At 43.0% G+C, this 14,705-nt stretch overlaps 1 protein-coding gene across 1 annotated transcript; it reads left to right on the top strand.

Annotated features, from left to right (window-relative positions):
- Nucleotides 1-4,572: 4,572 nt before the first annotated feature.
- On the top strand, nucleotides 4,573-13,215 carry LOC117470651 (NLR family CARD domain-containing protein 3-like; the record flags this gene model as incomplete). Its single annotated transcript, XM_034115463.1, has 6 exons — nucleotides 4,573-4,776; nucleotides 5,640-5,736; nucleotides 5,825-5,960; nucleotides 6,655-6,934; nucleotides 11,304-13,092; nucleotides 13,179-13,215. Coding segments are annotated over exons 2-6 (2,325 nt in total), but the record flags the coding sequence as incomplete, so codon positions are not given.
- Between the last annotated feature and the right edge of the window lie 1,490 nt (nucleotides 13,216-14,705).

The following is a 14,705-nucleotide window of genomic DNA, read 5'->3' as shown; positions in this document are numbered from 1 at the left end:
CTGAATTAAAACAGTTTGACAGTATTTTAACACTCATATAGCCATGTTTGCAGCCCTGTTCACAGGGTAAGAAGTGAATTACCCTCTCCGGTTGAATTAAAACATTTCCCACGACTCTGACCACTAATGTACCCATGATTCAGACACTTATTCCTGGGTAAATATGTTATCTTTTCCCCCTGGGTGTGTGACACAAGTGAAGCCACACTTAAAACCTCCTGAATTAAAACATTTCCCACGACTTTAAACACTAATGTACCCATGAGTCAGACACTTATTCCTGGCTAAATATGTTATCTTTTCACCCTGGTCCTGAATTAAAACAGTTCCCCCGACTTTAAACACTAATGTACCCATGTTTTGCACACTTTCCCTGGGTAAATATGTTATCTTTTCACCCTGGGTGTGTGTATTTCTGCCTGTGAGTGTGATATCCTGCTTAAAGCAGTGATTCTGCTGTTTTTAGCTTCTTGTACATTTAACAAAATAAATATGATTAATATGTACATTGTTCTGTCTATACTGACACGTTTATGTCCATAACTCCGTATGTTTATGTCGTCAAATGTACACTGTCTAAAAACGACAATAATGAGTGAATTAAAACATTTTGGCCGCTCATAGGCGGCCTGCCATGCGCACCGTGAGTCCCCGGGCCCCCTGACTTAAGCACACTGCCTTGGACAAAACCCCATGTGCATAACTGCCAGACAAGCGTGCCCTTGGTAACCTAAAAATATGAAAAGTGTCTGAGTGTCAGGAGTCCGCAGTTGGATGCTTAAGGGCGGACGGTAGACCACCACAAAATCCACCCCCTTGTTAGTCTTACCAGGGGCACAAGGTTCTGGAGGGTGTGAATATCTGGGTTTAGTCCGTGGGGGAGTGCTTAACTGCGGGGGCCCGGGGACTCATGGTGTGCAAGGTTATGGAGGAGTGCCACTGTTAGGGACTCATGCTGGAGGTCTCTAGTCCGTCCTTTGGGGGTCTGTGAGCCGCCACATAGAGCCTGCATTTAAACAGATTCACCAGTTTATAACATTACTTTAGCCCTGATCAGAGCCCTGTTTTCTGGGTAAGACAGCGAGGTGCTGTACCCTGGGTCTCTGGGTCTATGGGTCTTTGAGACCCTGCTAACAGCAGTGACTCTGCTGCCTGCATTTAAACAGATTCATCAGTTTAAGACTGCATGACAACATGCATTGTAGTTCTGGCACATGTTCAGATTCTGCTATTTCTGCTGAAATAGCACATTGTGAACTACCAGTTTTCATTAAATGACTGTAAATCTGTTATCTTTTCACCCTAGTCCTGAATTAAAACAGTTCCCCCGACTTTAAACACTAATGTACCCATATTTTGCACACTTATTCCTTTTCCCCCTGGGTGTGTGTGGCACCATCTGGTGGAACATTTGTGAATTACACTAAAATCCAAAACTTTAACCTGTTACGCACCATCCCCACGGTACCGGGCGGATAAATGCGTCATTTGCAGGAAACAACGTCTAAGGAATCTTAATATTTAATAAACTATGAATGTTTTATATCCATGTAACGGGAAGAAACTCAGCTAACTGATCTTTTTTTTTTTAAATAAAAAAAAAAAACACAATGCTAACACTCAGCCTCTGAATTAGCCACGAGCGAAAAACATGTAACCTATCTCTGCAACTAAACTCACAATAACTCCCTTATTACTTATCCTAGATGCACAGCCAACCACTCGTTTTGGGTCTCCTGGAGACACAGAATCGTTTGGTGCCCACCTCAACACTCAGTGATAAACATTTGCGACGCTATAAACGAAAGCGTACATCATAACATGTGGAGCTAGGTAGCTAGAAACGCTAACATGGCTTACCTTGGTCAAAACTGGTCTTCAATGGCATTAAAACGATAAAAAAACGATGCTGCAGTTAATCCATAGGTTAATCCAATGTGTCTGTGTCCTCTTTGAAATGATTTCTGATAATCCATAAGCAATAAAACCAGGGTTGCCAACTCTCACGCATCTGGCGTGTGACACACGCTTTCACTCTCAATCTCACGCTCTCACACTGCCCAAACTATTCTCACACCAAAAACAAGAATACGAAGACTAGAAACGGTTTTGAAAACTTTTGTCACGTAGTGATCGTCTTCTCAATAGAACATCTTTGATAATGTCTTCTGGCCAATCAGAATCACGATAACGGCGTGGTGTTGTTGCAGGAAGTCCCGACGGAGAATACTTTTGCGGTAGTACATCTCTATACATCGATACAACATTACGTGTTGATAGAAATCAACACGTAATGAAATAAGACCCCACGGTTTGATGATTGATAGGTGTGTGGGCTGTCTTTCATTTTGACACACAGAACAATGGGGGCTATCCACCCTTATCCACAATGTAAAGTAATTCACACAGCCTCTTCTCTCTGTGAGGAGCAGCACTGCTGCAGCAGGTTCAGCTTTCAGAACAAAGTAACAAAAAACTAATATGGCATTCATTTTTTTAAATGTGTAGTAATAGATTTATTTATTTTTCTTCTCAAGAGAGTACCAGAATGTGTATTTTATGTTAGTATTTCAAAAAATCTCCTGGGGGAAAATCCCCCAGACCCCCCTGCAGGGGTTGGGTTTTCAGCAGGTCAACTCTTTCACCTGTGGGGAAATTGCAGGATTGGCTCCAGGTCGCCCTTTTTATTTACTACAAGACAAATGTGCCTTTTTATTTCATACAGTTCAATTTGGATTGAGACAGGGAAATAATCTAAACCTCACGCGTGGCGTTTCACTGTCGGGGGGAGCGTGTATGTAATTACATTGCAAATACTGACTTGAGCCCCACCACTGTATGGGTTAGCCCTACCATAGATTACCCAACAAAAATACTCTAGAGCGCATGCGCAGATCTAAGATCCAGTAGAAATGATAAAAAAGTAAAAGTCTGCTGCTTATTGTTCTACTAGGCCAAAATAGAGTCAAAGAGTATATGAGAGTGAGAGTGTGTTAATTAATATATTTGGCAGTTTGGAGTAAGTCTGTAGATTTGTTTGTGTGTGTGTGTTTCATGTATAGGCCTCTCACGATAATTAATTTTGTTGGATACATTTTCCCAGAAATTATTGCGATAAGCGATAATATTGTCGGCACCGTTGTATGACCATTTTAGACCACTGACATAATGATAATATATAATAATAATTCAAGTACATCCTTTCAAACTGCTAGTCACATCCTCATGTAAATGGCAATTTATCGAGGTCAGAAAAGTTATCGAGTTCATTTTTATTTATCGTACGATAAGTCAATTAAATTGCTTATCGCGACAGGCATACAATAAAACAGTGGAAACAAACATGTTTGACTTTCATTAGTGAATGAAACTGTGTGCCCTTTATAGTCTGTGTCCATTATTGTGTATTTGTATATATTGTATATATATCCTATATATATGCTCAGGTCCCGCTGCTGACACGATAGCAGTCATTTCGTGCGCATATGTGTAATTAAACCGAATTAAACCCATGATATCAAAATCTCACTCCAGCCAGGTACCCAAAGTTGGCAACCCTGATAAAACTGCTTTTTTGTTTCCAAATGTCAGAGCTAGAGATAGGTCCACTCTGACGCAAAATTACATGCGCGCAGCCCCCACCTTTTCTCTTCACAACATGTGTGTGTGGGGGCCTCCCCCTTCGATTCTATTGGCTCTAACGGTCAGAAAGAGGTGTCAACCATCCAAATCGAGCAAGGGGGGCCAGAGATATGGAAAAAAAAACATTTTCACCCAAATCACCTCAGAGGTGGGGTGGTTTTGGCTAAACCTCTCTAAAAAGGTCAAATGTCACTTGTTTTGCATCAATCTTGATACAGGGTACTTATTATATGTTGTACTTTGGATTCCTAAAGCTTTTAGTCTACTAACCCATCATCCAAGGGTAGTTTTCACTATAAGTAAAAAAGAATTTTTGGACGGAAACTATCATTTACAGTTTTTTACTATGTAAAATCTGAATTTTCTTTAAAATAAAAAACATCTATATTGATTCTGACACTTCTACATCCAACTCACAGATGTAACCTTGCTTTGATAAAAATAAATTATTCATATAACCCTTTTAGAAGTTAAGTTGTAGTCATTTGTTTTGGGCATGTCATTTTCGAGCCTGAAACATGAAAAACAGGCTTGGTGCTTAACAGGTTAATGTTTTTTATCTTAGCGAAATAATGGTTTAATGACCCCAATGTAATGATCATTTATGATTCTGCAGACGTTGTCTACACGTGTATCACAACGGCTTATTTTTAGAGTGATTTGGAAAACTCGGTTAGTAAGGTTTTTTGTGTCAATATGAGATGCACTGTTTTCATGTCCCATGTACATGTCTGTACATATGGCCTCACGCACTACTAAGGTAGGGTAAGGTAAGTTACTGTTTTTTTACATTTTATCTCCGTAGTTTATTTTACAGTTTTTTTCCTTTTTTTAACGGACATTTTCTGGCTCCCCAGCTGCCAGAAAATATCCGTTTTTTTACAATTTTATTTTTTACAGTGTAGCCAAACAGCTCAGGCAGGTGAGGGAGAGTCTGGCAGGCTGACAGCTACATCCTGTAAGGCCGGTTTCCACGTGACTCTGACGTGTTTTTACTCTCTGGATTTCTGAGGGTGTGAAGGCGTCCTCAGATCAGATGCAGGCAGACTCAGGACTGAAGAGGAAGAGATGAGCAGAGTTTCTGTGAGTGGACCTGAAGAGAGTCTGTGAGTGGACCTGAAGAGCGTTCAGCAGGTGAGAATCCTCCCACAGGAATCTGTTTCTGGGTCACTGTTTACCTGGACAGAGTCACTGTTTACCTGGACAGAGTCAATGTTTACCTGGACAGAGTCACTGTTTACCTGGACAGAGTCACTGTTTACCTGGACAGAGTCAATGTTTACCTGGACAGAGTCACTGTTTACCTGGACAGAGTCAATGTTTACCTGGACAGAGTCAATGTTTACCTGGACAGAGTCACTGTTTACCTGGACAGGACACATGTTTCTTGATGCTGATTCTAAACATATGTCTGAAATATTGTGTAGGGTTTCTCTCTGAGTGAAAGCAGAATGAGTTTAGAAAGATCTCCATGTACTGTTGTCAGTGTTTCAAGTAGAATGAGTTGCAGTCTGATTGTTCTCTGAGTTCTCGTCATCAGAGAAAAATGCAGGGCGTGTCAGAACCCGCTCTAACAACTTGTGACTGTTTTCATGTCTAGCTCTTAATACTCTGAATGGGGGAGGGGGTGGTACATACATACCTGCGCCGTGAAGATTGCTGAATTGTCTTTGGCTCCTCTCCAACTCTGCCTTTTTTTTGTATTATTTCAGTGTTTGTTTACTGAGTTAGGTTAGGTTTAGAAACCCAACCTAACAGAAAATAATGTTATCAATACATTTTCTAAAATGTATTGTGGAAAAGATGAAATTCAGTTTTGGGTATTTCAATAAACTCTAACACAAAAACAAATAAATATATGGGTCAACACCCTGAGTTTGTGTGTGGTTCTGGGGCTGTGGGGAACAACAAGGTTCCTGAATATCTGAGAGGAGGAGCACTACCTGTGATGTAAAGCTTGTGGCAATGAATGAGCATGTTGTTGTGTTTGTGTGAAGGTGGGGGCTCTGCTATGGATCAGTGTGAGGACAGAGAGGAGGAAGCCCCTCCCTCTAAAAGCTCTGGGGAACATGACAGCCAGACCAAAGCTCAGAGGTGAGATCACCACCTGTCCATCACTCTTCTCCATGTCACAGCTCAGCACTCATTATTCACTCAAAGCTTTGTGTGTGTTGTGTTCAAGCCCAGAGCAAACACCTCATTCTGTTGGACCTGGACCTGGACCTGGACGTGAACCTGGACCTGGACCTGGACCTGGACCTGGACCTGGACCCAGCTCTGTGTCCAGTAACCAGCTTACTGCCAGAGACCAGAACCAGGTGTGTGAGTCTCTCTCTACCATCAGCCCTAACTGTATCACAATATCCCATCTGTCTAGTTCAGATCCAGGTTATTTCTTTGTACCTGTGAGTAGACTTGGTTTGTAGAAAAAAGAAAAGGTATCCATTGTGACACATGCTTCAAACAACACAGACACATTGAAACCCACTAGCACAGACAAAGCTGTTTTTAAACCTTTTCTACACCTTTAGGAAGATTAACCTCCGGCCCGAAGGAAGAAGCTGAAGCTCAGGTTGCAGGGGGTGGGAGTCTTCATTGAACATGGAGTTAGACAGCCTCTGTAACTGTCTGATGAGCAGGGGCTCCAGGTTTAGCTGAGACTCACCAATCAGTCTGCTAGACCACTTTATGATCTGACTGAGACAGTTTCTGCTCTTTAAAGACAGGTTACCAAACCAAGACATTAAAGGAAAAGACAGAACTGACTGTGCTGACTGTCTTCAAGTTTAGGATTGACTTCCTGAATGTCTTTCGTGAAGTCTAAGATATTAAAACAAGTTTAGAACCGATTAGGGCATTTACTAACTCGACATCTGAATTGAAGCCATCCAAAGTCACATGGCAGCTGTTCTTTGGATCCTCAAGGCCTGTTATGGTTTTCAAAAGTACAAAAATACAATAAAACAACATATAGTTCTGTAAGATAAAGATTTTCTTTCTTGGTATCTGCAGGGAGAAAAGATGGAGACACCTAGAAAAGTCCTAAAAAGAACTTTAAAAGATTTGGGGGATGATGAGTTTAAAGACTTCAAGTGGCACCTGCAGGAGAAGGTCCTAGGATTTCCAGGAATCCCAAAGAGTGAACTAGAGAAAGCAAACCGGAGGGACACAGTGGATCTGATGTTTCTGTACTACGGCATACACACCATTAAAGTGACCAGAGAAGTTTTGAAAGAGATCCCGAGGAATGATCTAGAAGGGGAATTATCAAAATTCCCATCAGACCCTGAAGGTATGTCTTTAACCTGTTAACCTGTTACGCACCGCCCCCCCGGTACCGGGCGGATAAACGCGTCATTTGCAGGAAACAACGTCTAAGGAATCTTAATATTTAATAAACTATGAATGTTTTATATCCATGTAACGGGAAGAAACTCAGCTAACTGATCTTTTTAAAAAAAAAATCCAAAAAAAACCCACAATGCTAGCACTCAGCCTCTGAATTAGCCACGAGCGAAAAAATGTAACCTATCTCTGCAACTAAACTCACAATAACTCCCTTATTACTTATCCTAGATGCACAGCCAACCCATCAGCAGGAGACACAGAATCTGGGGGTGCCCACCTCAACACTCAGTGATAAACATTTGCGATGCTATAAACAAAAGCGTACATCATAACATGTGGAGCTAAGTAGCTAGAAACGCTAACATGGCTTACCTTGGTCAAAACTGGTCTTCAATGGCATTAAAACGATAAAAAAACGATGCTGAAGTTAATCCATAGGTTAATCCAATGTATCTGTGTCCTCTTTGAAATGATTTCTGATAATCCATAAGCAATAAAACTGCTTTTTCGTTTCCAAATGTCAGAGCTAGAGATACGCAAAATTACATGCGCGCAGCCCCCACCTTTTCTCTTCACAACATGTGTGTGTGGGGGCCTCCCCCTTCGATTCTATTGGCTCTAACGGTCAGAAAGAGGTGTCAACCATCAAAATCGACCAATGGGTTCCAGAGATATGGAAAAAAAAACATTTTCACCCAAGTCACCTCAGAGGTGGGGTGGTTTTGGCTAAACCTCTCTAAAAAGGTCAAATATCACTTGTTTTGCATCAATCTTGATACAGGGTACTTATTATATGTTGTACTTTGGATTCCTAAAGCTTTTAGTCTACTAACCCATCATCCAAGGGTAGTTTTCACTATCTGTAAAGAAGAATATTTGGACGGACACTATAATTTACAATTTTTTACTATGTAAAATCTGAATTTTCTTTAAAATAAAAAACATCTATATTGATTCTGACACTTCTACATCCAACTCACTGATGTAACCTTGGTTTGATAAAAGAAATTATTCATATAACCGTTTTAGAAGTTAAGTTGTAGTCATTTGTTCTGGGCATGTCATTTTCGAGCCTGAAACATGAAAAACAGGCTTGGTGCTTAACAGGTTAAACTATGTTGAACTCAAGGCGCGTGCACAAGGGGCGTTTCCTGGAAACATTCGGGGCTCAGCCCGCAGTTCATTAAGGTACATTAAGGTACCGGGCGCTACAGTGGACATTTCTACTGCAACACTCCCCACACGCACATACACAGTGCACCCGCGACTGTTACAATGAAGGCTCAATAATCAGCTCATGGCATATAGGTTTAAGCAGGGGTAACCTCACCTCCTCTTTTTTTTTTAAATATCGAAGTTAAAAGCATCAATCTGGTGCACTTTGAGAGCAAAATTAAGAGATATGGATACATCTCTCAACACCCATATGAAACAGAACTGTTAACAGATTTTCTTTTGCTTTATGGATATTTTACAAATCACTCCCCTGTGACTGTGTACTGTAAGGTAGCTTCTAGCTTCATGTCGAACACTGACAGTAAGTCAACCTTTTCCAGAGAGCTTTCTTTGAAATCACCAGGTAACGCTATAAAACATAACATTTATATTGTATGACAAAGTGTTAATAGGGGGGGGGGGGGAATAAAACAGGAAACTAAACACACAAAACTAAGAATCGAGACAGTCTCTTCCTAACCACTATTCCTTAACCTGTTAAGCACCAAGCCTCTTTTTCATGTTTCAGGCTCGAAAATGACATGCCCAAAACAAATGACTATAACTTAACTTCTAAAAAGGTTATATGAATAATTTCTTTTATCAAAGCAAGGTTACATCTGTGAGTTGGATGTAGAAGTTTCAGAATCAATATAGATCTTTTTTATTTTAAAGAAAATTCAGATTTTACATAGTAAAAAACTGTAAATTATAGTGTCCGTCCAAAAATTCTGTTTTACTTATAGTGAAAACTACCCTTGGATGATGGGTTAGTAGACTAAAAGCTTTAGGAATCCAAAGTACAACATATAATAAGTACCCTGTATCAAGATTGATGCAAAACAAGTGACATTTGACCTTTTTAGAGAGGTTTAGCCAAAACCACCCCACCTCTGAGGTGATTTGGGTGAAAATGTTTTTTTTTCCATATCTCTGGCCCCCCTTGCTCGATTTGGATGGTTGACACCTCTTTCTGACCGTAGAGTGGACCGATCTCTCGCTCTGACATTTGGAAACGAAAAAGCAGTTTTATTGCTTATGGATTATCAGAAATCATTTCAAAGAGGACACAGACACATTGGATTAACCTATGGATTAACTGCAGCATCGTTTTTTTATCGTTTTAATGCCATTGAAGACCAGTTTTTGACCAAGGTAAGCCATGTTAGCGTTTCTAGCTACCTAGCTCCACATGTTATGATGTACGCTTTCGTTTATAGCGTCGCAAATGTTTATCACTGAGTGTTGAGGTTTTTTACACAGATTCTGTGTCTCCAGGAGATGCTAATCGATGGGTTGGCTGTGCATCTAGGATAAGTAATAAGGGAGTTATGAGTGAGTTTAGGTGCAGTTTTAGGTTACATTTTTTTGCTCGTGGCTGAGTGTTAGCATTGTGGGGTTTTGTTGGGAAAAAAAATTAAAAAGATCAGTTAGCTGAGTTTCTTCCCGTTACATGGATATAAAACATTCATAGTTTATTAAATATTAAGATTCCTTAGACGTTGTTTCCTGCAAATGACGCGTTTATCCGCCCGGTACCGGGGGGGCGGTGCGTAACAGGTTAACCTCTGTGAAACATCTTGGGGTTAATGATAGAAGGATTCATCAGGACTTAGGAAAAGAGACTGTTGTGCTTTGAGAATCCGGCCGCACTGACACTATCCAACGTCATTATGATGCGCAAGCCGATGTTATTAAGAAGGAGAAGACGCTTTATTTCATTTCAGTTGTTCACTCGGTTGTGGTAACAGACAGTACACTACACACACATGCACAGGACAGGTGAGAGAGGTCTGAGCAAAACAGGCGGCCAGTCTGTCCAGCGCCAGTGAGCAGTTGGGGGTTCTGTGCCTTGCTCGAGGGCAGGAGGTGAACTGGCACCTCTCCAGGAACCAGTCTACACTCTGTATTATTTTTGATCCGATCGGGACTCCAACCGGCGACCCTTCGGTTCCCAAGACAAATTCCTACAGACTGCGGCACTAAAACACTCCGCTGCATTGGCGGGGAATCTAACCCGGGCGTCCAGGCGAGAACTCTACCACTGAACCACCAATGCTATATTAACGAGTTTCTCCTGGTGGGACTTTGGAGATATGTAATACAAGTGGGTGATGCTAAAAGCCAGTGTTGGGGAGAGGATGGATCAGAGGAATGACCAGAAAGTCATCAGTGGGCTCTGAAATGGCAGTGAGTCCTTGAGTGCTACGTCTTCCCAGGAAACAGCCAATTCTGTTTGGAATGAGGTTGGTCCTGCCGAACTGTCAGATATATCTCAGGAGGGGGAGTCATGGATGAACCCCGGCTGTTTTCCACAGTGTAGGTTAGCTGCTGTCTCAGTCTCAGGATGTTGAATGGGACTGATGCACACTGAGTTCAGGAGGCAGAGCTGAGGGCTTGGAGAACAGCTGTTGTTGCTCAGGTGGTCAGAAGGGGCCACAGGGACACACTGTGGAGGTTTGTCCTGACATAGGATTGGACAGTTGTGATTGAAATTCCTGTTCAATGCTGCATGGAGGCAGACAGTGTCATTGTCCATGTTTTAAAGGGGACTGTAGGATAAGCTCTGAACATCAGAGGAGCACATTGCTCAGCCTCACTGGGATTGCTCACTGCAGATTCTGTCCTAGTCATTACTAATGGCCCAGCCCCCTACAGGTGGAAGGAGGTATCATTTGCCGTCCAACATGACTTGGTGAGGAAGGGACGGGTTATTACTGTGACCCCACAGGGTATCTTTTAGATGGTAGGCGCCTGCAGGAGTGTACTGCGACTCACTAAGAGCCATCCACTTCCTGTATAACTGGAGAGAGAGCTGTGTCCACACCCTCAGTGGGTGTTGGGATCAGCTGGTATCGTGCCTCATCTCCCAGCAGCAGGAATAAGAGTCAGTCAGGTTTAGGGCCATGGTTCTCTGTGGGAAAACTGATGGTTCTCTGTGGGGTGGAACTTATACTGGACAATGTGCAAATAATTATGCAACAAGATCCAGTGACTTGATATAAGGAAAATAACCTGCTATTTTGTCAGAAATGGGTCCAATTAGAAGGAACCATTTTGATGTGTCTTTCATGTAAATGTCTTTCTTATTCATTCAGATATTTTCACAAAGTGCCAGGGTGAACTCAAATCAAACCTGAAGGAAAAAATTGAATTTATCAAATTTATGGAAAAATTTGAATCCCTAAATGAAATCTACACGGAGATCTACATCACCAGGGGAGACACCGGAGAGGTCAACAAGGAACATGAGAACAGACAGATCGAACGAGCATCCAGTAAACCAGACAGATCAGAAACACCAATCAGACAAGAAGACCTCTTTAAAGGCTCAACTGAAAGAGGTAAACCAATCAGAGCAGTGATGACAAAGGGCGTGGCTGGCATTGGGAAAACAGTCTTAACACAGAAGTTCACTCTGGACTGGGCTGAAGGCAAAGCCAACCAGGACATCCAGTTCATATTTCCATTACCTTTCAGAGAGCTGAATGTGGTGAGAGAGAACAAGTACAGCTTGGTGGAACTTGTTCATCACTTCTTCTCTGAAACCAGAGACGCAGGAATCTGCAGGTTTGATCAGTTCAAGGTTGTGTTCATCTTTGACGGTCTGGATGAGTGTCGACCTCTGAAATTCCACAACTCTGAGATGCTGACTGATATCAGAAAGTCCACCTCAGTGGATCGGCTGCTGACAAACCTCATCAGGGGGAAACTGCTTCCCTCTGCTCGCCTCTGGATAACCACACGACCTGCAGCAGCCAATCAGATCCCTCCTGAGTGTGTGGACATGGTGACAGAGGTCCGAGGGTTCACTGACCCACAGAAGGAGGAGTACTTCAGGAAGAGGTTCAGAGATCAGGAGCAGGCCGGCACCATCATCTGCCACATCAAGACCTCACGAAGCCTTCACATCATGTGCCACATCCCAGTCTTCTGCTGGATCTCTGCTTCAGTTCTGGACCACATGTTGAAAACTGAGAGAGGAGAGCTGCCCAAGACCCTGACTGAGATGTACGTCCACTTCCTGGTGGTTCAGTCCAAAGTGAACGTCAAGTATGATGAAGGAGCTGAGACAGATCAACACTGGAGTCCAGAGAGCAGGATGAAGATGATGGAGTCTCTGGGAAAACTGGCTTTTGAGCAGCTGCAGAAAGGCAAACTGATCTTCTATGAGTCTGACCTGAGAGAGTGTGGCATCGATATCAGAGCAGCCTCAGTGTACTCAGGAGTGTTCACACAGGTCTTTAGAGAGGAGAGAGGAACGTACAATAACACAGTGTTCTGCTTCGTCCATCTGAGCGTTCAGGAGTTTCTGGCTGCTCTTCATGTCCATCTGACCTTCATCCACTCTGGAGTCAACCTGCTGTCAGAAGAACCAACAACCTCCTGGCTGCTTAAATTATTCAGAGCCAAACCCAAACCTGAACTAACACATCTCTACCAGAGTGCTGTGGACCAGGCCTTACAGAGTCCAAACGGACACCTGGACTTGTTCCTCCGCTTCCTCCTGGGTCTTTCACTGGATACAAATCAGACCTTATTACAGGACCTGCTGACACAGACAGGAAGAAGCTCACAGACCAACCAGGAAACAGTTGAATACATCAAGAAAAAGATAAGAAAGAACCCGTCTCCGGAGAAAAGCATCAACCTGTTCCACTGTCTGAATGAACTGAATGATCGTTCTCTAGTGGAGGAGATCCAACAGTCCCTGAGATCAGGCAGTCTCTCCACAGAGGATCTGTCTCTTGCTCAGTGGTCGGCTCTGGTCTTCATCTTACTTTCATCAAAAGAAGATCTGGATGTGTTTGACCTGAAGAAATACTCTGATTCAGAGGGGGCTCTTCTGAGGCTGCTGCCAGTGGTCAAAGCCTCCAGGAAAGCTCTGTAAGTGGAGATAAAACTACATTAACTAGGAACAGTTTGAGACATGATAATAAAACTCTTTGTGTTCACTGCTGATCTTTCCCCAGGCTGAGTGGCTGCAACCTGTCAGAGAGAAGCTGTGAAGCTCTGTCCTCAGTCCTCAGCTCCCAGTACTCTAGTCTGAGAGATCTGGACCTGAGTAACAACGACCTGAAGGATTCAGGAGTGAAGCTGCTGTCTGCTGGACTGCAGAGTCCACACTGTGAACTGGAGACTCTCAGGTCAGAGTTCAGCTTTTTATTTTCAATCAGTTTCACTTTTTAATTAATTGTATCCAGCCTTTTGTTCATGCTGATGAAGATGGTCAACCTCTGTATGATTTTCCTGCTGATGTGAGTTTACTGTATTCCCTGGTTCCAGTCTGTCAGGCTGTATGGTCACAGAGGGCAGCTGTGTTTCTCTGGCTTCAGCTCTGAGCTCCAACCCCTCCCATCTGAGAGAGCTGGACCTGAGCTACAATCATCCAGGAGACTCGGGAGAGAAGCTGCTGTCTGCTGGACTGGAGGGTCCACTCTGGAAACTAGACACTCTCAGGTATGGACAGACTGACTTCCTCATATTTTTTAAATGTTATCTCTTTCATCTCTGGGCTTCCATCATGAAGGACGTCTCATTTCCCTTGATTATGTTCACTGCAGTGTCACGATCTGTCTGTGTTGTGTTTTGTCTTGTCTTTTTCTGGTTTCCTGTTTTGTTTTGAAATGTTTTCCTCGTGTCTTCTCTGTTCCTTCTTCCTGTGTTTGCCTTCCTGTCTTAGTTTCCCTGGTGTGTCTGATTGTTTGATTGTGTTCACCTGTTGCCCTTGTGTTTCTGCCTCCCTTACCCCAGCTGTGTCTCGTCTTGTGATTACCCCTCTCTGTATTTAGTCTTGTCTCTTCCTGTGTTCCCCTGTCGGTTCATTGTTTGTTTCTCCTGTCTCCCACCATGTTGGTCACGGTCAGTTTTCTGTAGAACCTATGTATTTCATGCCATGCTATTGATAAGCTTTAAGAATAAAGCTCGTTTTTGTTTCGAGACCGTTTACCTTTTCTGATAGTCTGCATTTGGGTCCTACCCTTCCACGCATTCCTTACATGCAGTGAGTTAACCTTGAAGTCTTATTACATGGAAACAGCCATTCAGTCCAAACATCAGAACCACTGGTTTCCTGGCTCTAGGGAAGATAATGAGAATGTGCTGGTCCGCTTTCAATTTTCGGAGGCAGGGAATACAAATCTGCAAATCTCCTCTGGTAAAGCCTGTAGTGTCTCACAGGAGACAGCTGTATATGATTCTAAACAATCGGAATGAGGAGCTCAATTGGCGTTTCCAGGTCAAATTAATGAATTTGACTACATTATATTCGCCACGTCGTCAGTCATGTAGTGCTTTAATGAGCGACCCCGGTCCTGAAGCGTAAACTATTGAGGCGCAGTCGGGAAAGGATGGTCATTTTGGAGATTGTGTGCATTTGGGCTGACGGCACGGGGGCACGGCAGAAGCCGAGAAGGGGGACTCGTGCGGACGGCCCGGGAGCAAGGCAGAGTTTGAGGAAGGGGTCTCGGGCAGACGGCCCGGGGGAAAGGCAGAGTTTG

Source organism: Trematomus bernacchii, unplaced genomic scaffold (assembly GCF_902827165.1).
Source record: "Trematomus bernacchii unplaced genomic scaffold, fTreBer1.1, whole genome shotgun sequence".
Classification (NCBI taxonomy): Eukaryota; Metazoa; Chordata; class Actinopteri; order Perciformes; family Nototheniidae; genus Trematomus; species Trematomus bernacchii.
The sequence above is the reverse complement of the archived record's forward strand: the minus strand, read 5'-3'. Positions and strand labels throughout refer to the sequence as shown.